This window comes from Oncorhynchus clarkii, chromosome 26 (genome assembly GCF_045791955.1).
Source record: "Oncorhynchus clarkii lewisi isolate Uvic-CL-2024 chromosome 26, UVic_Ocla_1.0, whole genome shotgun sequence".
NCBI classification, from domain to species: Eukaryota; Metazoa; Chordata; class Actinopteri; order Salmoniformes; family Salmonidae; genus Oncorhynchus; species Oncorhynchus clarkii.
In genome coordinates this window covers 10,002,280-10,029,301 of record NC_092172.1, presented here as the reverse complement: position 1 = coordinate 10,029,301, position 27,022 = coordinate 10,002,280, and the positions used below count along the sequence as shown (strand labels likewise).

The 27,022-nt window shown below is 45.4% G+C and overlaps 1 protein-coding gene across 1 annotated transcript in view; it reads right to left on the bottom strand.

Moving 5' to 3' along the window:
- Positions 1-560: 560 nt before the first annotated feature.
- LOC139384439 (T-cell immunomodulatory protein-like) overlaps positions 561-27,022 on the bottom strand; it is a 125,245-nt gene continuing 98,783 nt past the window's right edge. Inside the window, exons 15-18 of the mRNA XM_071129206.1 lie at positions 10,253-10,377; positions 7,678-7,760; positions 5,348-5,465; positions 561-1,920 (exon numbers count right to left, since the gene is read on the bottom strand). Of these exons, the coding sequence (XP_070985307.1) occupies positions 1,861-1,920; positions 5,348-5,465; positions 7,678-7,760; positions 10,253-10,377 (386 nt within the window). The 3' untranslated portion in view covers positions 561-1,860. The remainder of the gene's footprint in view (positions 1,921-5,347; positions 5,466-7,677; positions 7,761-10,252; positions 10,378-27,022) is intronic.

Sequence of the window (27,022 nt, the reverse complement as noted above, 5' to 3'; positions counted from 1 at the left end):
GCGTGAATGAGCAGCTTGTACGCATGCACCCCATCACCGAGTGTAAAATCGGATGCGTTCTCTCTCGCTGCATACAAGTCTCTGCTCTGTTTATGTTACATTGAAAGATTATATTGGTAAAATTGAGCAAAGCCATTTATGATATAATACAAAATGAATGGAGCAAGTTACAATGGGGTTATGTGCTTTGCGCAAAAAAACGGAAAAGTTGACAGCCTACCATTAGGATAATATTTACTCAGTAAGTTGTTGCCAAGAGACAATCGTGCAAAAACATCAACAGACAGTAAAACATCAACTGCTATTTAAATGATGGCTACCATTTTATTAGACTACCATTTTACCATAAGTGCCAGATTGCAATACATTACGCTACATGAGCTAAAAATAACTCAAAACTGTAGGCTATGCCAAGTTGTCACTTCCAATCGTTTCTTTGGTCATCAGCTCACTAGGATAATTCCATTTTTCGGATGGACGTGCCAGTCTATGAAACGGAAGACAAAAGTGAGACGGAAATACATTTAAATGAATTCAAAACAAGTGAGAACCACCATGAATTAAGCACGATAAACACTTTTAATTTTCAACCCATCATCCCATAAACATTCTCAACAGAAATGATCATACTTCAGTTGAACATTTCCGATTATAAACACAATCCACACACAAACACAAAAATACAATCAATCAGACTGATCACTATCAATCATTATTTAAACCACAGACATGAGATGATAGCATGTGCCCCACGTTAATTCCAAATGAAATAGAATGATTAATAGAAGAAACTTGACATTGGTGATAATATTGATGATTGCACTTTCTGTTGGTTAAAGAACAAACATATTTCCCCTTGTAAGTAGAAGTAGTTTAAGTGTTGTGTGGACCATTCTTCAGTTGACCGCCACAGTTTCATGTACGTTTTTAATGAACACATAAGTGTTTGAAACTCCAAAAACACACTGTGTTTATCATGCGAGACAAACACGATTATTAAGAGTGAGAAAGACTAAAAAGTGAAGGACGTGACCAAACCAGAGGGGTCAGTGGTACAGGCCATTCCAAGACCACTGTGAGTGACAGCAGTGGGAGAGTGGGAGAGGTCAAACAAGGATAAGACATTGTGTCAGGGATTTGGAGGGGAATTTGAAAAAAGGAGAGGAAAAATACATAATGAACTTGACACATACAGTAACCCCTCATTATGGACCATGTACTATGTGCATTATATACAGTAGAGCACAATGGATGCATCCAGCGTAAATACCCTGTTTGGGTCAGTGGACTCTATGTGTAAGATCTCACTATAACAGTCCACGGAAAACAATAACCTTTGCAGATTGACATACAGGAAGAATATGGGTTTACAGACATAAATATTCAAGTAGCATTACAATAGCAATGCTTCCCCCAAAACAAACACATCGGTAATGTGTTTTGCAGATCAGGATGGCTTGGATTGAACATTATTGCAAAATTCATGACGTAAACTGTTAGTGCCCATTTGACAACCATACATAATGAGCTGAGCCAAACCATTGAATAAAAAAGTAAACTGGGATATAACTCAGTGTAATTTCACTCAGTAGTCCTGTTTAGATTTGAGTTCATCCATCATTTTGGCCCTTGAAATGTGCAAGTATGCCAAAACTGTGCAAGTATGCCAGAAGTAACCTGTCTGTCTCTTTTACATTTGATAATGTCTAATGGATATATAAACACTTTAAATGGCTCATCGTCAAGAGCCCGAGGGGATCAAATAAATAAACAATTCCATCGACCAGCAAACATAAATAAATAAATAAAACAGAAAGCTGGCATGACTTTTTCCCATGGTCCATCTCTTCCTGTGCTCCTTCACATGGCATCAAAATGGAACCGGTGTGCTTCCTGTCTCTTCTCCCGGTCGTCCGCTTTCTGAAACCCACACAGGGCAATGGTCAGGGGTCACGAGTCAGACCAACACAGACAAGCAGAGTCTAACAGTCAGTGATGGAGGGAGAGAGAGAGAGAGAGAGAGAGAGAGAGAGGTGGGGCTGACACCATTATAGAATTGTAATGAAACCGGCAGACCTACTGAGTGGTCATGGCTACAATCTGAGACAGGCAATCAGTATTGCAAGTGTTAACGGGATCTCACTTCCACGTACGATTACGTACCCTCTGCGGATTCATCAGGATCATTCACATTTATTTTTGAGCTTTCCCTTGACAACAGCACATAAAAGGCACGTATGATGAAAAAAAAGGGGAAGCTTCAAAAATGCAGCGGAGATGAAGCTGACAGATGTGTTCTGGAACTACTCGCCATACGACAGACAGTCCTGATGGAGGACACCGACATCTAAGCAGAGAGTCTGTCGGCCGTGTCTGTGTTGCTCAGGACTTAAGGGAGCAGACTGTCTTTAGGACTGAGTGTTCAGTTACTTCCACTTGTTCTTATGGCGTGTACACAGTACATGAACATACTTTTATACGCTCCTCAGGTCTCATTCAGTGAACTGGCTTGTAAATCCTGTCAATATTTCTATTTCACTGTGATGTAGGAACACAAAATAATTGAGTGTTCAGGGGATATAATTGTGTCGTTATTCCGTGCGCGATATCCTCAGTGTCATTTATGGAAGGGTCTGAAACCTCCTGATTGAATGTGAAGTTCAGTAACACGATAACATTACCTATTTGAGAGGTCTACTGTATGCGGTAACCTATCCTTACTCTGTGCTAAGGCTATGGGGCCTTGAACTAAGCATAAAAGAAGACCTTTGTCACAATGTATGCATTATGCAACGCGGAGGCATAATGCAGCCTTCACTGCTCTGAAAAACCCTGCATTCTGTTTAAACCCACACCAAAATACAAATGGCTCAAACAAACACTGATTGATTCCTCAGGCATGAAACCAAAGTTATCGGACAAGTAAAGAGAATCCAAAATACCTCTCAGATTTACAGCTAGGCTAAAACAGAGAAAGCAGTTTTATTCAAATTTCGACAAGCTTTCTTATCGTTAACAGTGTTCTAACAACACTTCCTGAGCCAGTCTCGGCTGTTGCAGGAGGCACTCTGTCTCCAACCAGCCTCTGACGTCTATTTGATCATTGAGATTTGTGGAACAAATAGCAGGGGTCAGCGTAAATATGAAAAGTAAATCACCCATCGTACCGTGACCTGGTCAACCCCATACCGCAATGCAAATGGAAAGGTTTATGGAGATTATTTCTCTCCAAATGCTATTTTCCCCTGCGTGAAAGGTTAGACTCTCTTATCTAAGAGAGCCCCTTCAATGATGGTGTGTTATTGTGCTGGGCAGAGTGAGTCAGATAGAACAGGAGCACTCAGCAGCAGCCGGGCTCAGATATGACTTCAAGGCAAGCACACTTACAATGCATATGGCACACCCGACTAGACAAAAAGATGACAATGGGTCACGACCCTCCCCCATTAAAAGCAAACAAAGGCAGGTACCCACGCTTAAAAAGACCCACCACAGCGGAGATGTCGGCCATCCCAATACAACAGGAACAAAAACACACAGCCTCACAAGAACTGAGATGTCATACTGACACAAAAACAGGATGCAGATTCAAAAGATGTGACTCATCAGCTGCAACAGTAATAACATGAAGCAGATATAAAGGTAACTGCCAAAATAATGGAAACACTTGATTAAATAAGGGATGCAAAGTATATTAAAAGCAGGTGCTTCCACACAGGTGTGGCACATGAGTTAATTAAGCAATGTATAAAACATGTATTAATCATGAAAATGATCATGTTTAAACATGCTGGGCAGGCCATTATTTTGGCTACCATGGCTATGCCCTCATAGGATGACAATGCCCCCATCCACAGGGCACAACATGGTCAATGGATGGTTTGATGAGCATGAAGAAAATGTAAACCATATGCCACGGCCGTATCAATCACCAGATCTCAAACCAATTGAACACGACTAGGAGATCATTGAGCGGCGCCCGAGACAGCGTTTTCCACCACCCTCAACAAAACACCAAATCATGGAATTTCTCGTGGAAGAATGATGTCGCATCCCTCCAATAAAGTTCCAGAATCTCTGCCAAGGTGCATTGAAGCTGTTCTGGCTCGTGGTGACCCAACACCTTACTAAGTCACGTTATGTTGGTGTTTCCTTTATTTTGGCAGTTACCTGTATCTATGAAAATGAAGGGGGCTCTGAACTGAAGTACAGATCATCTAAACAAATGAACAGCTAGCTATTACCCGAGCTCCCATTACCTTGGCCATCATGAACATTATCAGTCAATCAACCTCTAATCAACAACGGACAAGGAGCCATGCCTCTGCCTCGCTCGCTTTCTGCTAAAATATAATTGCTGGGCTCAGTTCCTCAGATATGGAGCCAAACATGTTATTTTAATGCAGAGTCAACTCCAATGAAGCTAGTGTTCCCGGAACAGTTCCCTGAGCGGAGAGCAATTATGGCTTCCTGCGTGCATTATAAAGCACCCACAGCAGATGGCTTTGAGAAGACGCCAACGTTGCTCGGCCTCGCTCGATGGAGAAACAGACCAGCCACGGCTGTACTGGGATGGGGATGAATCGCTCCGTGGTGTGTGCACGGTAGGCTGGACACACACCACACATGCATGTCGGCAACAGTTGCATGCAAACACATGCAAATGAGCACAAGTTTGCGAAATTCAAACAATACATGATTACCTTAAAACTCAATGTAAAATTCACAAACACCCACAGGAATGTAGCAAGACAACAAACACACACACACACACACACACACACACTCCCTAGAGGACATATTTACAGGGATTACGAACAAAATATTTGATATGCTGAAGGGGCAAAACAAAAGCAATTACAGCCGAGCATCCTCACTGGTTATGGCCCTCTAACAGCAGTGCTGGAGCTCTGTGGGAGGCTAGAGGACAGGGCCCATCTGCTGGTTCTGACCCATCTGTTCCTCTCAGAGTGAGCCCTGTTCCCACAGCGGGTCTCCTGCTCTCTGGACGAGCACCAGAGCTCCCCAGCAACCCCCCTAGGGCCAGGAGAAGAGAAAACCCCCACCAGATACTATGGACTGGCAATGGTGGGGAGGATGAGAGAGGACACACACTGCTCTGACCAGAACATAACCGGCTTTGGCTCAGGCTATTAAGAGGAGGGGGAGGAGAGGATAGTGAGGAGGAATGCAAGGAAGAAGAGGAAAAATGACAAGACAGTACAGCTAATAATGAAGGGGAAGAGAGGAGGTTGATGGTGCTCATTACTATCGATTAAAACAGCAAGTGATGATAAGGACGACGATAAACGGTGTAAGCGACGTATTTGTGTCATTCCGTTCTTACCTTCTCCTGCCAGTGGAGGATGCCAATGATGACCAGGATGAACACACACACTCCGCTCAGAGCGATGGCGGTCAGCAGGACTATGTTACTGGGGGTCAGATATAATTTCGCACTCCAACTAAAACAGGGAAAGGGTAGAGAGAGAGAACGAGCGTGTCAACTACTACGTGACGTGAAACTCGTTCAAAAAAGGCACGTCTCTCATCTCTTCCAACCCTATCAGAACGTAAGAGTCAACGTGCTATAATTTGGCATATTTTGCTTTATCAGAGGTGTTATTTGACACTAAAGTTCCTGTAATCACAAAATATGAAAATACCCTGAAAGTATGACGTGTCAGGTCAAAACGAATCGAGAAATCCCTGTCAGAGATGAACCATTTCAATAAGATGAAAAACAAACAATGACAAGCTCATTTTACAGTCTTTCGATGCACATATTTTGTGACTATTGAAAAGAACGGAGAGTTCATTTGAACGGTTTGACTAAAAACAAGAACAGGCCCAGATTGTGGAGATACAATATTATTCTACAATAAATGGCTGAAGAACAATACATCTGCTCAAATATTCATCAAAAAAACCTCGTGAGAGAACTTCATTAAGACATTCTATCAGAACTAATAAACACATGAAATATTAGTGGTGAAAACAAAAACTACCAATAGCAACGCAGGACACAAAATTAGACACAATATGTTGCGTTAACCTGTGCCCAATAAACATTATGAGACTGAAAACACCTTCTTTACACAGCTATACACTGAGCATTCACGATAATGTAGGAACAGTACATGATGTATGCATCTACCTAATGTGGGTGTGTTTTTCTGAGTAATAAGTTAGTGTAGTAGCTATATACAGTGCATTCGGAAAGTATTCAGACCCCTTGATTCTTTCCACATTTTGTTACCTTACAGCCTTATTCTAAAATTGAATAAATATATTTATTTTCCCTCATCAATCTACAAACAATACCCCATAATGACAAAGCAAAAACAGTTTTTTTTGCAAATGTTTGAAAAATAAAAAACTGAAATATAACATTTACATAAATATTCAGACCCTTTACACAGTACTTTGTTGAAGTACCTTTGGCAGCAATTACTGCCTCGAGTCTTCTTGGGTATGACATTACAAGCTTGGCATATCTGTTTTTTGGGGAGTTTGTCCCACTCTTCTCTGCAGATCTCAAGCTCGGTCAGGTTAGATGGGGAGCATTGCTGCACATCTTTTTTTCCAGGTCTCTCCAGAGATGTTTGATCGGGTTCAAGTCCGGGCTCTTGCTGGGCCACCCAAGGACATTCCCGACTTGTCCCAAAGCCACTCCTGCGTTGTTGTGGCTGTGTGCTTTGGGTCGTTGTCCTGTTGGAAGGTGAACCTTTGCCCCAGTCTGAGGTCCTGAGCACTCTGGAGCAGGTTCTCATCAAGGATCTCTCTGTACTTTGTTACGTTCATCTTTCCCTCAATCCTGACTAGTCTCCCAGTCCCTGCCGCTGAAAAACATCTCCACAACATCGCCACCACCATGCTTCACCGTAGGGATGGTGCCAGGTTTCCTCTTGGTTTCATCACACCAGAGCATCTCGTTTCTCATGGTCTGAGAGTCTTTAGGTGCCTTTTGGCAAACTCCAAGCGGGCTGTCATGTGCCTTTTACTGAGGAGTGGCTTCCGTCTGGCCACTCTACCATAAAGGCCTGATTGGTGGAGTGCTGCATAGATGGGAGAACCTTCCAGAAGGACAACCATCTCCACAGAGGAACTCTGGAGCTCTGTCAAAGTGACCATCGGGTTCTTGGCCACCTCCCTGACCAAGGCCCTTTCCAAATCATGTCCAATCAATTTAATTTACCACAGGTGGACTCCAGTCAAGTTGTAGAAACATCTCAAGGATGATCAATGGAATCAGGATGAACCCGAGCTCAATTTCAAGTCTCATAGCAACGGGTCTGAATACTTATGTAAAAACATTTGCAAAAATGTCTAAAAACCTGTTTCCGCTTTGTCATTATGGGGTATTGTGTGTAGATTGATGAGGGAAACATATAATTTAATCAATTTTAGAATAAGTCAAGGGGGCTGAATACTTTCCGAAGGCACTGTATATGCAAGTGCAAGCTTTTGTCAGAGTGTGTGTGTTCCATGTGTTGGTGAGAGAATGTGTTAGCTGGCCATACGGAGAGAGAGAGAGAGGGGGGGGGGGGTTCTGCCATCTGCTGGCACTCCTGGGGGTAGAACTACATGTGAATGACACAGAAAACCAATGGAAACATGGCCTGGGCATGTTTGTGGGCGTCCCAAGTACAGATGTATGAGTGTGTGTGTGTGTACCTGCGGGGCTCGTTGTGTGGGTATGGAATGACTATGAGCTGCGAGTTGGGGATGATGGCTGTCCACTCCTGCTTCCTCACATCCTGTAAGGCAGAAACAGAGAAACTATGTTATTAGTGCCTCGGGGAGGCAGAATGAAGGGGCAATAATGGAAAAAGTCTAGTTCAAAGCAGGCAATATATCCCACACTTCTCAGTGCAGATTCAATGTAGGGCCTGAGTCATTTCCTATACTGCACTACAATTTGCTCTCCGGCTTCAGAGTTTAAGAAACTTCATTCTATGAAGATCAAGCTCAAAAGCTTTTCAAAGCCAGCTTCTATATTAATTACAAAAGGTAATTTTCCCCTCTTCAAGTTGCTACTGGATGGCAATCACTGGCAAACATTAAATTCATCTTTCTCACAGAGTCCTCTAGGGAAGAGAGACTCATTTCCGACCACACATCTATCATTTGGCAACATTAAGGGATAAGGAAAACACACTTGCTCGCTCACGCACGCAGACGCACACGCAGTGTGTGCCGCCGGTACTTTGCGTCCTCGTTTACCCAGAACCACCCTAATGAGAGCCCAGGGGTTTCAGCTACCTATACCCGAGCTATTTAAAAGCCATGCATTTAAAACACAGACAGGCTAATAAATTAAATAAATGAGGTCTGCTGAAGTATCCCCCTGGTGTCAGCCTACTTCCTACAGTCCCATTAGCTGGAGTATCGTTACAATGCTGAGGGTTGTGTGGGTTAGGAAGCCACGCATACGACTCCGTCCTGACACTGAGAAATGTCTATAGAAGTGAATGACACACCTAAATCGCTCAGCGATGCATATACTATTTAAGGCAAAGATTCAGAGCTGCAGATTCAGGGATTTTGATTTGCCAGTTGCTAGTGATTGTTAGGTTAAAGGAGAATAATGACGAACTGGAATGAGTCACCTTGAGTCAGTGCACTGTGAACAGTGTGCTAGTTCATTACAAGTTGCAGTTCTCAACCTCCTAAGCTAACCCTGGCATGTTGCTCTTCAATGCAGTGCGGTTTATGCAGAACGGCGGTGAGAGACAGTGACAGGCTGCGCTTCCGGCGCTTTGGCTAAGAGAAGACGCCTGCGTTTTAGAGGAGGAAAGCGTTTCTGGGTTTTCAGAGAGCGTTTCAAAGGAGAGCGCTGGGTCTGAAGTTGGGAGTGAAGTGGGTTTTTTGGGAGGCGAGAGCAGAGCGGGAATCTTGATTAGTGAAGTAAACCCTGTGAGCGGAGGAAAGGATCCTCATGGGATTGAGACAAGTGTACAGGAGGAGAGTAGAAGTAGAACACACTCCCTCCTCTCTTTCTCTCTCCCTCCCTCCCTAACTCCCTCACAGGCCTCCTGAATGTTGAAGAAAGGGAGGGTTGAAGAAAGACCTGAGAGAGACAGATAGGAACTATCAGAGACAGTCAGACACACAGCTGTTCATTAAATGTGTACATCGAGTGTACATTTTTTAGGAACACCTTCCTAATATTGTGTTCCCCCCCTGTTCCACAGGGATGCTGGCCCATGACTCCAATGCTCCCCACAGTTGTGTCAAGTCGGTTCGATGTCCTTTGGGTGGTGGACAATTCTTGATACACGCGGGAAACTGTACCCAGCAACATTGCAGTTCTTGACACAAACCGATGCACCTGGCACCAACTACCATTTTCTCAAGGCTTAAAAATCCTTCTTTAACCTGTCTCCTCCCCTTCATCTACACTGATTGAAGTGGATTTAACAAGTGACATTAATAAGGGATCATAGATTTCACCTGGTCAGTCTATGTCATGGAAAGAGCAGGTGTTCTTAATGTTTTGTGCACTCAGTGTATGTAGCACTGAACACACCGTATCCATACACCCTCTGAAGGTAAAAATTGGTTAGCATAATACAAAGCATTATATTTTATTAACTGCTGTGTGGGGAAATGTGAACCTTTGTGGAAACATTTTCTTGCATTACTCAAAGGGTGCGAGCGATAACAGAGCACGTTGCTGTACTTCAGATGCCTTACTCTGTACGAGCCTCGCTCCCAAGGTAGTGAGGTATGGGCAGAAATTTGCAATGCAAATCCGCTATGATGAAGACCTCTGTTCTTTTCTTTGACAGGCGAGGAACGGGAGCCAGCGTCTCAAATTCAAATAAGCCGCGCAGGGGAATCTATCGAGGAACCGACAAACAGCATTTCAAACGGCCTGCGATACGAGAGACAGAAGGCTGTCGCTCCACACGAACCCACACCACATGCCAATGTTTGAGGTAGCACAAAAGTGGGGGAACGAAGAAGATAACAAATTATTTACTGCACAATAGATCATCTACTTATCATATTGCAACAGGAAGAAACATGTACAGCATTTACATCAACCTGCAGTATAGTTAGTGTCAGTATCAGTGGCTCTGGGTGTGTTCTCCACATGGGTGCAGTGACTAGAAAAAGTATTTTGATGGTTCATTAACTAAGACCTGCTGTAGCTCCTACTGCATCCTGTCCTGTCCTGTGTTTTGTCTGGCATCTCCCTCCTCTCTGCTCCCCTCCCCCAGTGCTGCGGCGCACCATCCAGTACCTTGTCCCCGAGGGGCCGGGGGATACCCACGTACAGGTGGTCCAGGAAGTTGGCGCTGCGCCCTAGACCCAGGACGGTGTAAGGCAGCTGCAGGGAGAGGTGGGCCGACTGGCTCAGCTGGCCCGCTGCATGGAGGGGAAAACAAAAGGAGCCATTAGAGCCATTCAGACCCATAAACAAGCCTCATAAAAAGACACAAATCAGACCGTCCTATTCCTACCGTCGCCCAGCCAAGAGGCTTCTACCACCACCCCCCCATCACTGGCCCCACGCACAGGCCCTGCCAAGCGCAGCCAACGTAAATCACCCGTTTTACAGTAAACAAAGAGAGCACCACAGCAACAAATCAGGATAAATGTGGATGGATTGCATGGCTGGTCTGGACCCACACTCAGATGGAAGCCTGTTTTTACATTTACAACGTGCAGCAAAAACGCTTCAATGACTGATTATAGTAATATATACAGTCCACATAAAAAAAAACCACACTGTGTTCTGCCTAGGTATTATGTACACACACAGCCTCAGTATAGAGCCTAAAAGCCCGGGGTTGAATGCCTGTCTATCAGTGAAGCACAAGTGTAACTCCATCTTGAGATAATCTATATACTACCTTCCACCAATCTCCATTGTAACAGTTTGAAACGAGGACCATTAGTCCAGCTCCTAAATAAAAGTAAGTAAGTAAGTGAGTGAGTGAGTGAGTGAGTGAGTGAGTGAGTGAGTGAGTGAGTGAGTGAGTGAGTGAGTGAGTGAGTGAGTGAGTGAGTGAGTGAGTGAGTGAGTGAGTGAGTGAGTGAGTGAGTGAGTGAGTGAGTGAGTGAGTGAGAGAGAGAGAGAGAGAGAGAGAGAGAGATTTTGAGCCCTGTTCCTGCTTTTTCGTAATTGATTGCAGTGACGGAGCAGGTTACATCGTGCAGCTTCAGAGCAGTTGCTGTAAAAGCCAAATGTAATCGCTTCAATCATTACAGGTAGAAATATGGTACCGTCTACATTTCTGTTAATAAAGTGGCTTGTCCATTGTAGCGACACTGATTCGGAGGTCCACGTCACAGCGCGAGTTACACCAGCAGGCTGACTGCTAATATGGACACCACACTGATCCCTCCCATCAGCGTTCTGATACAATAGCAGGGTAATAACTCTGACACAATGCTATAGTCGTTCATTACAGCGAACAGTGCTGATTGTAGCGTGAGTGGAAGTAGGGAGAACATGCATTTTATGGCTTATAAAAAGTATAAGTGTTGACGGTGCTGAATAACAACTTAAAAACATGAACTTACTCATAAAAACAGCAGCTCTTCTCTGTGTTCACGGAGTCTCTATCAACCTTGCTGTACGTTCAAGGCTTCTTTTTACAGTCTATGGCTCTAAGGAAACTGAGCTGTCTGATTGGCCAGCAGTAGGCCCAGAGGTGCACTTGATTTGCTATCTGGGCCTGACGGGCAGGCAGAGACATGAAATGGTTCAAAATGGGAACATTTTGCCTTCCCGCCGTTAGGGCTGCTGAATCAAATGGCGCCAACAACGCAAAAAAAAAACAAACAACCAAAGAAAGGAACGCAAATGAATGTTTGGTGATTGACAACGAATGCCTTGGAGATCGACCAGTTGGTGACCACTGGTGTAGATAAAGGGGCCAAGAGAGGTTAGAGAACGATTTTAAAGCCTTGAGACAGTTGAGACATGGATTGTGCATGTGTGCCACTCAGAGGGTGAATGTGCAAGACAAAATATTAAGAAAGTGCTTTTGAACGTGCTATGGTAGTAGGTGCCAGGTGCAACGGTTTGTGGGTTTCCCACGCTCAACAGTTTCCCGTGTGTATCAAGAATGATCCACCACCCAGGACATCAATTTGACACAACTGTGTGAAGCATTGGAGTCAACGTGGGCCAGCATCCATGTGGAACACTTTTGAAACCTTGTAAGGTCCATGCCCTGACTAACTAAAGCTGTTCTGAGGGGAAAAGGGGCTGCAATTCAATATTAGGAAGGTGTTCCTAATGTTTTGAACACTCAGCGCTTATGTTATGTGTGCAATCAATTTAGTCCTCTCTGGACACTCACTAAAGACTGTGTTATGTATGTGTGGTGGGGAATGAGGTGCAGTTTCATTATGTTCTGACCAGGGGGCATCCAAGACCCTACAGCGGGGAGAGACGGGTTAATGATACTATTAAAAAGAAAAACACCCTACCTCTGTTCGGTAAAAACAGTTTAGAGGTGTTACCGTGCTGGAAAAAAGGACTAAGGAAAGCTAATGACTTCATCCATGTACATGAAGATGTTGTTTGAATTCTGGGTAACTGTCCTGGCTCTACTTTCTGGCTCTAGAGAGCTGAGGAAGGAGTTGCAGTTTCGGCTTTGTCCACTAATGAGAAGACTCACACGAGGAGACTACACATAAACTGACAGAGTAACCTGATTAAGGTGTATATTGCTTCATCAGAATTACTCTTTGGGAGAAAGTGATATGGTTCTAAACGTGGACAATGCATAAAGAGATGATAAACAATACTTTTTGGGGGGGAGGGGGGGGGGGGGGGGGGGGGGGGGGGGGGGGGGGGGGTGTTCCAACTGGGCTACCAGGACCGGACCCAAGGATCTTTATCTATACTGTCAGGCACAGGACCAAAGGTTCAGACACACACACACACATACACTAGTCAGCAGAAAGACGTGTGAGCATTGACTTGTCCCCATCTGAACTGTTGTCTCAAAACACACACACACACACTGCAGCTTCTCCCTCCAACTGAATGGCAGAGCGAGCTCAGGAAGGTCATATCTGTTTAGTCAAGGTAATAAATGTTTGAAACTAAGAAACACACACGCACCTCTCTCTCTTCTCGACTTTCAAAATCCTCACTTTAAAACAACCTTCTTTCCTGTGTTTTCTTCCCCCTGTGTCACTAACGTAGTGGGTGAGCACACTAAACCATGTGACACAGACGGGGTGACACGCCACAAGATTCTTCCCTTGATGTGATTAGATAGTTAACTCAAAGCAGCCTTATAAAAGGTTTTCAGTCAGAGATCCACGCTTGCCATACTGAGTTGAAATATCGAGCCAACACATTTTGACTTGAATAACATCGCTCGTGAACTCCAGAGCTGAAACGATTTGACACTTTGGCTTTGGTTAATAAAGGCAAGTACAAACGCATACGAGTGGCAGGCATGGCCTCTGCTGGAGAGTCGACACATCCTGGGTGATGCGGAACAACGTCATCATCTCACTGGCTTCTTCTCTGGCGAGCTCTCAGTGGCCTATTACTGACCACCGTTCTCAAAAGTTGTCGTTGCACATCTCACACTACAAGAGCGTTGCAGATTTTGTGCAAATAAAAAAATCAAACGTTTGACAATATCGGGGCGTCTGGGATGGGTCAAAGACAGGAACAGTAGGCTTCTGATTGCGTCTCTGACCCGCTCATATTAAACAAGCATTGGTGACGGCCCGGAGTAGACAATGACATTTTGTCTCCGATATCAAAAACGTACCCTAATCCTAAAAATGAGGGCCAAAATCGTCTAGTGCACGCCCAGCTTAAGTAACAACCATCTCTTAGGAAGTATGTGTAAGGTCTGGAGGAGAGGACGGTAGATGACAGACATTTTGAGGTTAACCAGCTACCCTAGCGACAGGCTGTTGTTAACTAAAAGATGTGTCATGTTGCGAATGCGAATGGTGACAGTGAGGGGGAGGGGGGGGGGGGGGGGGGGGGGTCACAGTGCTGCTCGGGACGCTGGCTGGAGGATGTGTCGCTCAGAGAGAGAGGAAGCTGGCTTAGGGACTGCCACTCTGCAGGTGCGGAGGCTGGAGCAAGGCAATGCACTGGGGGGGGGGGGGGGTGCTGGAGGAAGGCTGGAGGTGGGATGGGGGTTCTGGCTAGCTGCTGCGGTCTACAGCCTGGAGTGGGAGTCTTATCTCCCTGCAGCGCGGCCGTGGAGCACACAGACAGACCTTGGCCAGGCGCTCCAGCCTGCAGCACATGACTGACAGGCTCCAATCCCCCTCTCAGACCACAAAACAGATTCAGAGCAGCCAGCCAGCCAAACAGCTCCCGAAGAGCAGGTTTTACTCAAGAAACCTTATGCTTCCACAGCTTATCACATTCACTCATTCCCAGGCTCTCTCCAATCTGGGTGTGAGGAGTGTCAAGCATGTTGAAAAGTACCACACACACACACACACATTCTAGAGCCTCTGAGTTTTGTCTGTGTGGCAAACAGAGCAGAACACATCATCACACCCAACAAGTCAGGACTCCTCAGCTCCAAAAGTTAATTCAGAAACATGTGCGAGTACAATACCCACAACGCACACACAGTTAGCCAAAGAGACACCTCCCCACCCAGCATTAAAAGCCTCAGAACATAAAAGTTGCAGTGCTTGCTCTCCTGCCCCACAGAGTTCAGTTATCTAGTGGAGAGGAAGAGGTGAGGAACTTCAAAACAAACGGGAAGGAAAAGCTACTTTCCAGTCTCCTCCCCAACCACTCACTTCCAATGCTGCTCTGGTAAGTCAGGGAACAAGGGAGGAATCTCACAAGTTCAAACATACAGTTGAAGTCGGAAGTTTCCAAACACCTTATTCCCTGTCTTAGGTCAGTTAGGACCACCACTTTATTTTAATGTGAAATGTCAGAATAATAGTAGAGAGAATGATTTATTTCAGCTTTTATTTCTTTCATCACATTCCCAGTGGGTCAGAAGTTGGCATACACTCAATTAGTATTTGGTAGCATTGCCTTTAAATTGGTTAATTTGGGTCAAACGTTTCGGGAAACCTTCCACAATAAGTTGGGTAAATTATGGCCCATTCCTCCTGACAGAGCTGGCGTAAATTAGTCAGGTTTGTAGGCCTCCTTGCTCACACACGCCTTTTCAGTTCTGCCCACAAATATTCTATAGCGTTGAGGTCAGGGATTTGTGATGGCCACTCCAATACCTTGAATTTGTTGTCCTTAAGCCATTTTGCCACAACTTTAGAAGTATGCTTGGGGTCATTGTCCATTTGGAAGACCCATTTGCGACCAAGCTTTAACTTCCTGATTTATGTCTTGAGATGTTGCTTCAATATATCCACATAATTTTCCTGCCTCATGATGCCATCTATTTTGTGAAGTGCACCAGTCCCTCCTGCAGCAGAACACCCCCACAACATGATGCTGCCACCCCCGTGCTTCGGGGTTGGGATGGTGTTCTTTGGCTTGCAAGCTTCCCCCTTTTTCCTCCAAACATAACGATGGTGATTATGGCCAAACAGTTCTATTCTTGTTTCATCAGACCAGAGGACATTTCTCCAAAAAGTATGATCTTTGTCCCCATGTGCAGTTGCAAACCGTGGCTTTTTTATGGCAGTTTTGGAGCAGTGGCTTCTTCCTTGCTGTGCGGCCATTCAGGTTATGTCGATATAGGACTCGTTTTACTGTGGATATAGATACTTTTGTACCCGTTTCCTCCAGCATCTTCACAAGGTCCTTTGCTGTTTTTCTGGGATTGATTTGCACTTTTTGCACTAAAGTAGGTTCATCTCTAGGAGACCGAACACGCCTCCTTCCTGAGCGGTATGACGGCTGCGTGATCCCATGGTGTTAACACTTAATTTTTTTCCTGAGGTCTTGGCACAACCCCAAATCCGTAAACACGGGCACCCTCAAAGATATCATCCTAACCACCTTGCCCTCCAAATACACCTCTGCTGTTTTCAACCAAGATCTAAGCGATCACTGCTTCATTGCTTACATCCGTAATGGGTCTGCGGTCAAATGACCACCCCTCATCACTGTCAAACGCTCCCTAAAACACTTCAGCGAGCAGGCCTTTCTAATCGACCTGGACCGGGTATCCTGGAAGGATGTTGACCTCATCCCGTCAATAGAGGATGCCTGGGTATTCTTTAAAAGTGCCTTACTCGCCATCTTAAATAAGCATGCTCCACTCAAAAAAAACAAAACAGGAACAGATTGGTTCTCTCTAGACCTGACTGTCCTTGACCAGCACAAAAACATCCTGTGGTGTTCTGCATTAGTATCGAATAGCTCCCGTGATATGCAACTTTTCAGGGAAGTTAGGATCCAATATACACAGTCAGTTATGAAAGCTAAGGCTAGATTTTTTAAACAGAAATTTGCATCCTGCAGCACAAACTCAAAAAAGTTCTGGGACACTGTAAAATCCATGGAGAATAAGAGCACCTCCTCCCAGCTGCCCACTACACTGAGGCTAGGAAACACTGTCACCACTGATAAATTCACTATAATTGAGACTTTCAATAAGCATTTTTCTAAGGCTGGCCATGCTTTCCACCTGGCTACCCCTGCCCCGATCAACAGCCCTCCACTCCTCACAGCAACTCGCCCAAGCCTCCCCCATTTCACCTTCACCCAAATCCAGATAGCTGATGTTCTGAAAGAGCTGCAAAATCTGGATCCCTACAAATCAGCCGGGCTAGACAATTTGGAGCCTCTCTTTCAAAATTGATGTGCCGAAATTGTTGCAACCCCTATCACTAGCCTGTTCAACATCTCTTTCGTATCGTCTGAGATTCCCAAAGATTGGAATGCTGCCGCGGTCATCGTCCTCCTCAAAGGGAGAGGCACTCTAGACCCAAATTGTTATAGACCTATATCCATCCTGCCCTGCCTTTCTAAAATCTTCGAAAGCCAATTTAACAAACAGATCACAGACCATTTCGAATCCCACTGTACCTTCTCCACTATACAATCGGGTTTCAGAGCTGGTCGTGGGTGCAACTCAGCCACACTCAAGGTCCTAAACGATATCATAACCGCCATCGATAAGAGGCATTACTGTGCAGCCGTATTTATCAACCTGGCCAAGGCTTTCGACTCTGTCAATCACCACATCCTCATCGGCAGATATAATAGCCTTGGTTCCTCAAATGATTGCCTCGCCTGGTTCACCAACTACCTCTCTGATAGAGTTCAGTGTGTCAAATCGGAGGGCCTGTTGTCCGGACCTCTGGCAGCCTCTATGGGGTTGCCACAGGGTTCAATTCTCGGGCCGACTCGCTTCTCTGTATACATCAATGATGTCGCTCTTGCTGCTGGTGATTCTCTGATCTACCTCTACGCAGACGACACCATTCTGTATACATCTGGCCCTTCTTTGGACACCGTGTTAACTAACCTCCAGACGAGCGTCAATGCTTCTTTTAAAGGAGAAATCACTGTACAAATACCTAGGTGTCTGGTTAGACTGTAAACTCTCCTTCCAGACTCACATTTAGCATCTCCAATCCAAAATTAAATCTAGAATCAGCTTCCTATTTCGCAACAAAGCATTGTTCACTTATGCTGCCAAACATACCCTCGTAAAACTGACCATTGTACCGATCTTCGACTTTGGCGATGTCATTTACATAACACTCTACTCAACAAATTGGATGCAGTCTATCACAGTGCCATTCGTTTTGTTTTTTGGGGCAAAAAAAGTCAAAATTTAGTCAGCCACCAATTGTGCAAGTTCTCCCACTTAAAAAGATGAGAGAGGCCTGTAATTTTCATCATAGGTACACTTCAACTATGACAGACAAAATGAGAGAAAAAAATCCAGAAAATCACATTGTAGGATTTTTACTGAATTTATTTGCAAATTATGGTGGAAAATAAGTATTTGGTCAATAACAAACGTTTATCTCAATACTTTTTATATACCCTTTGTTGGCAATGACAGAGGTCAAACGTTTTCTGTAAGTCTTCACAAGGTTTTCACACAATGTTGCTGGTATTTTGGCCCATTCCTCCATGCAGATCTCCTCTAGAGCAGTGATGTTTTGGGGCTGTTGCTGGGCAACACAGACTTTCAACTCCCTCCAAAGATTTTCTATGGGGTTGAGATCTGGGGACTGGCTAGGCCACTCCAGGACCTTAATGCTTCTTACGAAGCCACTCCTTCGTTGCCCGGGCGGTGTGTTTGGGATCATTGTCATGCTGAAAGACCCAGCCACGTTTCATCTTCAATGCCCTTGCTGATGGAAGGAAGGTTTTCACCCAAAATCTCACGATACATGGCCCCATTCATTCTTTCCTTTACACGGATCAGTCGTTCTGGTCCCTTTGCAGAAAAACTGCCCCAAAGCATGATGTTTCCACCCCCATGCTTCACAGTAGGTATGGTGTTCTTTGGATGCAACTCAGCATTCTTTGTCCTCCAAACATGACGAGTTGAGTTTTTACCAAAAAGTTATATTTTGGTTTCATCTGACCATATGACATTCTCCCAATCTTCTTCTGGATCATGCAAATGCTCTCTAGCAAACTTCAGACGGGCCTGGACATGTACTGGCTTAAGCAGGGGGACACGTCTGGCACTGCAGGATTTGAGTCCCTGGCGGCGTAGTGTGTTACTGATGGTAGGCTTTGTTACTTTGGTCCCAGCTCTCTGCAGGTCATTCATTAGGTCCCCCCGTGTGGTTCTGGGATTTTTGCTCACCGTTCTTGTGATCATTTTGACCCCAAGGGGTGAGATCTTGCGTGGAGCCCCAGATCGAGGGAGATTATCAGTGGTCTTGTATGTCTTCCATTTCCTAATAATTGCTCCCACAGTTGATTTCTTCAAACCAAGCTGCTTACCTATTGCAGATTCAGTCTTCCCAGCCTGGTGCAGGTCTACAATTTTGTTTCTGGTGTCCTTTGACAGCTCTTTGGTCTTGGCCATAGTGAAGTTTGGAGTGTGACTGTTTGAGGTTGTGGACAGGTGTCTTTTATACTGATAACAACTTCAAACAGGTTCCATTAATACAGGTGACGAGTGGAGGACAGAGGAGCCTCTTAAAGAAGAAGTTACAGGTCTGTGAGAGCCAGAAATCTTGCTTGTTTGTTATTGACTAAATACTTATTTTCCACCATAATTTGCAAATAAATTCATAAAAAATCCTACAATGTGATTTTCTGGATTTTTTCCCCTCATTTTGTCTGTCATAGTTGAAGTGTACCTATGATGAAAAGTACAGGCCTCTCTCATCTTTTTAAGTGGGAGAACTTGCACAATTGGTGGCTGACTAAATACTTTTTTGCCCCACTGTACTACCCACCACTGCGACCTGTATGTTCTTGTTGGCTGGCCCTCGCTTCATACTCGACGCCAAACCCACTGGCTCCAGGTCATCTACAAGTCTCTGCTAGGTAAAGCCCCGCCTTATCTCAGCTCACTGGTCACCATAGCAGCACCAACCTGTAGCACTCGCTCCAGCAGGTCACCCCCAAAGCCAATTCTTACTTTGGCTGCCTTTCCTTCCAGTTCTCTGCTGCCAATGACTGGAACAAACTGCAAAAATCACTGAAGCTGGAGACACATATCTCCTCCATCAGTTTTAAGCACCAGCTGTCAGAGCAGCTCACAGATCACTGCACATAACCCATCTGTAAATAGCCCATCCAACTACCTCATCCCCATACAGTATTTATTTATTTATCTTGCTCCTTTGCACCCCAGTATCTCTACTTGCACATTCATCTTCTGCACGTCTACCATCCCAGTGTTTAATTGCTATATTGTAATTACTTTGCCACCATGGACTATTTATTGCCTTACCTCCCTTATCTTTCCTCATTTGCACATACTGTATATAGTATTTTTCTACTCTATTATTGACTGTATGTTTGTTTATTCCATATGTAACTCTGTGTTGTTGTATGTGTCAAACTGCTTTGCTTTATCTTGGCCAGGTCGCAGTTGCAAATGAGAACTTGTTCTCAACTAGCCTACCTGGTTAAATAAAGGTGAAATAAAATAAAAAATATACATTTAGATTTTCCATTGATGTCAAGCAAAGAGGCACTAAGTTTGAAGATAGGCCTTGAAATACATCCACAGGTACACCTCCAATTGACTCAAATGAGGTCAATTAGCCTATCAGAAGCTTCTAAAGGCATGATATAATTTTGGGAATTTTCCAAGCTGTTTAAAGGCACAGTCAACTTAGTGTTTGTAAACCTCTGACCCACTGGAATTGTGATACAGTGAATAATAAGTGAAATAATCTGTCTGTAAACAATTGTTGGAAAAATGACTTGTGTCATGTACAAACTAGAGGTCCTAACCGACTTTCCAAAACTATAGTTTGTTAACAAAAAATGTGTGGAGTGGTTGAAAAACGAGTTTTAATGAGTGTATGTAAACCTAATACTTCAACTATACCTTTAAAACCACTAGCTTTACCCCCACACCTGCCACATGTAACCCTCAAAAAGACATACACACGAACAATGGCAATTTGCAATAGTCCTCACCGAGACTCAGAGACAGAAGAGAGGCACTGACGCCCAATGGTAGAGCAGAGAAGAGACAGGTGTGTGACCCCCCCCTACAGTGCGTTATTTAGAGCAGGACTCTCGCTCAGTGAGTAGAGGGACAAAGAGATAACTCAGGTCCTGAATTATGTCACAGAGTGTGACTCCAGCCCAGTCGTATTCAAGCCACTTTAGTCCCTCCACTCGCTCAGAGACACCAGCGGTAGAAGAGACTAGTTCTCTACGTGGGCCCACACACACACACACACACACACACACACACACACACACACACACACACACACACACACACACACACACACACACACACACACACACACACACACACACACACACACACACACACACACATCACACAAAAAACACACCGCAGGCTTTTGACCTTCATTGGTCACAGAGGAATGACAGCACATATCGAACACACAGAGAGTGGTAAACAACGGGAAGGCAACAGCCGCCATCACGCAGACCCTAATGGAGATCAGCATCGGGAGTATTGGGAGGAAAAGTCACCCATAATTACGCAAAAAAAGTATCTTATGAATCATCATCTCAAATGGTGACCAGCGTGACCAGTAGCAATCTTTTAAACACCAGTGTATAAAGAATTCACACTGGCTACATCAAATCCTGCGTAGGTTGCACACAGCGAGACACACAAAGCCTCACCCTCACATCTTCCCAAGGCCCCGGATCATCTTTGGGCAACCTGTTTGCGGAGAGATTCTCAACATCCGTCGCTATAGAAACCACCCCCCCCCCATAGGGCACTTTCACAGCAATGGGAGGGACGGGAAGGACACATAGGGGCGATTGCGGACACTGCGGTGGCAGGGCCTGGGGGATAAAGGAATGAAGTGGTACACACTGAGCCACAGCTAAGCCTGGGAGAGGAGAGGGGGCCCTCAGCGCCCACACAATGCAAACGGCAGATTCAGACATTGATTTGTGGGGAGAAGCGGGTGTCTGTAGCGGAGGAGATAAGTGGCGTGCCCATAGGGCTCCTCTCTTATCACTGGTGCTCTCGCAGGAGGAAAAGACTGAATTAAAGCTCACGGCACCGTGGGTGACACAGTGTTTGCTGAGATCCATCAGCGCGTCACGTCTGATCATCAGAAACACAATGAGGAGACGGTGAATGAGGCAAAACTGAGACCTGGGTTTGACAGATCCAAGACTGGCATTGAGAGAAGAGGTAACCAGAATAGGCGGTGACTTCCAACATGCTGGTTGTTTTCACTTGTTCCCCCATCTCTCCTTCTCTCTTGTTCCCCATCGCTCCCTCTACATATCCATTGTTCCCTCTCTCTATCGCTCAACCTCTTGTTCCCTCTCTCTCTTATCTCTCTCTCTCTCTCTCTCGTAATTGGACACCAGGCTACAGTTGAGATGTGCCCTCTAATACAGGTTACTGTGGCGACAGAGCAGCCACTGAGAGGCATGCATATCTATTACATTAGGGGAGCACGGAAGATATTAGGACTGAGACCGTTACCACTGATGGAACACAGTGGTGAACATAACACACACACACACCACAGGGAGAAGAGATGTAGAGACAATATTAACACACTACAGGGAGAAGAGGATATGTAGAGACAATATTAACACACTACAGGGAGAAGAAGAGATGTAGAGACAATATTAACACACTACAGGGAGAAGAAGAGATGTAGAGACAATATTAACACACTACAGGGAGAAGAAGAGATGTAGAGACAATATCAACACAATAAAGGGAGAAGAGGAGATGTAGAGACAATATCAACACACTACAGGGAGAAGAAGAGAAGAATGACAGAGAGAAAGAGAGGGAGAGAGAGAAAGATATAGTACGCATGAGAGAACGAGACAGAGTGAGCGAAAGGAAAGAGAGCGAGTGTGTCGTGTGGTTTTGTAGGAAAGAGATAAACAGGAGGAGTTGAACAGGCGGAGGGGTAATCCTGTATTCAATTTGAGACCAATTAACTGGCCTGAGTGCAGAAACCCACAGGAGGGAAATCATGGGCAGAACAAAGCTCTGATCAATAATAATCCTCCCGCCCTCTCCCTCTCCAGTTGGTTAGCTCTGCTCACTTCCACACCTTCCACTGACTTCAGCCTGACAAGACACAGGTCCAGCCCAACAGGTGCCGTGTATGTGTGTGTGAGAGAGAGTGTGTGTAGTGTGCGCGGTGTGTTTGGTTACCTGGGCATCTGTACGAAGAGTGACTTGTTTGACCTGACTTGACCACTCATGAGTGTCGCACAGAGGGTATCAAATCTGTGTCTCTCACAGCATAGAACAGTGATTGTGTGTGTCGGTGTCTGTGTCTGTGTGTGTCTGTGTAGGTGTCGGTGTCTGTGTGCGTGTCCTTAATCCTCCATCCTCATTTGCCTAATTAAACAGAGCCTGCCGAAGTTCCCTAGCTGTTTGTTCCTCACCCCTCCTCACCCTCTCCTCCCTCCGCTCCTCCCTTCCAATGAGCCAGCCAAAAGCCCCGGCACCATGGCAGAGAAAAAGAGAGGGACGGAATAGAGAGATAGGTGGACAGAGAGAGCGCATCTCCACTCCTATTTTGTACTTGTGGTACGGTTCACTCACCATCCGTCATTTTTCAAATGACTGTGATTCCTCTGCTTCATTTCATCCAGTATTCTCTGTGCACAGAGAGACAAGCCCTCACTCCCTCCTTCCTTCCCCTACGCAGTGGAAACAACACACACAGCCGTTGTCCTGTCAGCACCAGTCCAGGGTAATCGATCTTGTCTGCTTATTATGCCTGACACCACTAGCTTTACCCCACACCAACCACATATAGATGTACCTTTAAAATCACTAGCTGTACCCCACACCTACAACATATAGATTGTACCTTTAAAAACCACAGGGGACTGTAGATTACTCTATATGGTCTACTGATTTACTAACTGTGCAGAACAACAACTCCCTTGATCCAAATTGCACAGAAACCAACGGTACGGAACTCTACCGCTAAGGTCAATATTCATCTCTAATACAGCTGAATTCTAATTCCATAGGGGATAAGGAATGAGGGGAAAGGTAAGCTATTGCATACCAGGGCCTTATATAAATAGCCCGAGGGGTGAGGAGACTAAGGTGAGACGTTCAGATGGAGCACTGGTTCTCTGAGGACCAGACAGCACACAGACAGCACATGCATTGCTGCACAAACAGTAAATGAACTACTACCCCCCCCACACACAGTCAATCAAGTACGCACACACACACACACACACACACACACACACACACACACACACACACACACACACACACACACACACACACACACACACACACACACACACACACACACACACACACACACACACACACACACACACACACACACACACACACACACACACACACACGGCAGGCAGAGCCCACATTCATATTCTGTTGGTTGATTCACTAGCTCCAGCTGGAGATGTGGAGATGGAGACCGCCTGGGTCCTGGGGATCGATACACGTCCAAAGCAGCCAGGCAGAGCAGCCAGGCAGAGCAGCCAGGCAGAGCAGCCAGGCAGAGCAGCCAGGCAGAGCAGCCAGGCAGAGCAGCCAGGGATCATCTGACAGGACCAGCCAGCCAGGCCTTTTAAATCCCCTATGTCCCTTAGCCTCAGTATCACAGACCCAGGCCTCCACAGAACCACCGAAACAGAGACACCACAGGTCACCGAGGCTAATCGACCACTGCCATACATGATAGTATGACGGGAGCTGCCTGTCCAGCACTAAAACCAAGGCTCAATACCATAACAAGATGGCCGAGCTAGGTCTGAGTTACGTACGCAGGTTCACCAATCAGAACTTGAAGCCCTGTGACACAGCGGTAGACCACAGCGTAGCGTAGTGTGTAGTGTGCATCCTACTTTATGAACCTTCACTTTATTTCCCCCGTCCCCTCTACACCCTCGTTTCCATTGACCCAGATCTTCATTCCATTACCCATTACGCACTTGCCACATTCGCTGCATTTGCTGCTATTTTTCAGCCATTTTAACCTCTCCCTCCACAGTATGTCTTTTCTATAGTCCTTTCCTTCCACATCCATTCATGTATTTGACTTCCCATCCCTCTGTCACCTCTTTTCCCTCTCTTTTAGTGCTGAAGAGTAAATGAAGAGCATGGGGCCCCAGTAGAGAGAGCAGACAGTCCGCGCATCATCGCTCATTTCTGTCAGTCTACCTGCCTTCTCCCCATGCCCCTAGAATAAATACACTTTAAATCACCCTGCACACACTGGCTTTGTCCCGCACTGCACTTTATTACTGTCAAATAAGGAGTCCTGGGAATAACCCAGCCAGGGCTGACCCAGCCACTCTCCATACTGTACAGTATATCTAACCTATACTCTGAGCATCTCCCTCAGTCAGTGTACACACAGCTCTGGCCTTTCCCTCTCCTTCTCATTGGCTCAGCCTCCAGGAGGGCAGGTGTTGGGGCTTTTTCCTCAGGTCAGCCTGTTAGATGACCTTCTCAGGGAGAGGTGTCTGGTGCACACACAGCTGCTCTTAAGCCCACAGAGCAGAGCTCCTGCACAGGGGTCAAGAGGACAATCCTAAACCGCTGCATGTTGACACACCCGTTGGGTGTTGAATCCCAAATCTGGGCTTTAAATGAATCCAAGTCGTCTTTAAATAGCCTTGACCACAACCCGGAGGCTCAACATCCACACAGAATACAAACATGAATGGGAGAAAGGGAATTCTCCTTTTGTCCCCCCCTTGAAGATTACTCTCTGCAAAGAGAACTATCTGGACTTCTATTCTTCTTCATTCCCTCCAGTCAGACATGTATTATACTAGATTAACCTCGCCGTTTCCCTCTCCTCTGTCAAGGTTTGAGTGTTTTCAATGTTTCCAAACACTTGAGAGAAGTTTACCTTTAACACAAGAAATAAGAGATTTTTTAATCTCACGGTTTGGTGTTTGAGAGTCCTGCAAAATGTAATGGCGGTTGGGGATTATTGAACAATAAACAAACTGTTTGGAAAGACGGAGGGCTTTCTGACTGTGGTTCTTTTGATTGTTACTCCTTGTGGACTGATTGATCTATTCTCTTGCCCCTATAAACGGGGTCCTGTGACGGAGAGGGAGGAGTGAGGGAAGAGTGTTCTTCTTCTCAAAATGACGATTGTATTGTTGCATTTTCCTTTAGTGGATGATTCCAACAGAACAGGATGTAGCTAGATACTCAAATAGATTCTCTGCTTTTTAGGCCTTGCTGTCCTATTCATCGTTGATACCCAGACACACACAGACGATGGAAAAAAATTAAAAGAAATGGTGAACAGAACCAAGGCTTTTTAATAGATGGAATTACTCACTGAGGAAATCTTGCAAATGCTTGAATCCATTCCTCAGCTTTCTGAAAATAACATCTGTCCCCTAAGCCATTTTGCAATTTTGTCTTTGAAATGGCCTTGTCAACTCCTCGAGACAGCGGGGGAGACATTAGGCCTAATTCAACTCATCTGTCCTGTCCATGCAACAGAACTACCTCCCCGAGTCATGCTTTAGCTGGCCTGCTCTTCACTGGCACCAGTCACACCTCGGACCGGACCAACATGGGCAGGTCCAAAACACTTCATTATCAAAAGTGTAACGCTGGTTGTCTATCAGTTCAGTTCTCAGGTGTTGAACAATGAGACTGAATGGGTCATGGTGTAATGTCTAGTTTGCCTTGTTCAGGCTGAACTAGGTTGGGTGTAAAGACCACTTCACAGTGCAGGTGTGTACTTACAATTCAGCCATTTTAACCAATTGTCAGGTTAAATAGCTCAGTCTGACATTGATTGTTACTCTGGCTGGCTAAGTGATTTTGCTACGCGCGACAATACAAACCACCACATTCCATAGGTCCTACGGTATAGCTTTGTATTGAGGAATGCGGCTAGCTTCATTAGAGAAATTCTGTCATTCTGTTGAAGCCTTTGATGAAGGGGACCTGACTGAGTGACCCAGAACGTGGCAATTCCACCTCTGCCTCCAAGCCACCCAGTCACACAGACGTAGACACAGAACCTTTCCTACAGATCTTTGTTAAGAACTCTATTCTTTCACCCTCCTCTTCACTGAGCCCTTGAAACGTTATCTCGGACGTATAGCTCGGTTCTTTTTCATCAAATCACTTTTATTTTTCCCAAAGGCAGGAGGCTCTTCTCCTCCTCCCTTTCAACCTCCTAACAAAGAGCACAGCAACAAAGCCCGCCGTTTCTTAGCAAGCAAACCAATAGCCCTCTACCCATCATGCCTTTCTCTAGCAGGAAACGCGCTGTGTCAACATTATCAGGCCGGGCGGTGAGATAACCTCCGGTGAGATGGGCAACAGGGCGATTGTCTGGGCAAACACAGAAGCCAGGCTTCAATTAAACCCCTGGGGCTACAGCCCTGAAAAGGCCTTTCACCCACACACACTGACCAACACCACACCACAGCCCCGTCACTCAGACCTGCTACCGCAGCACAGATATT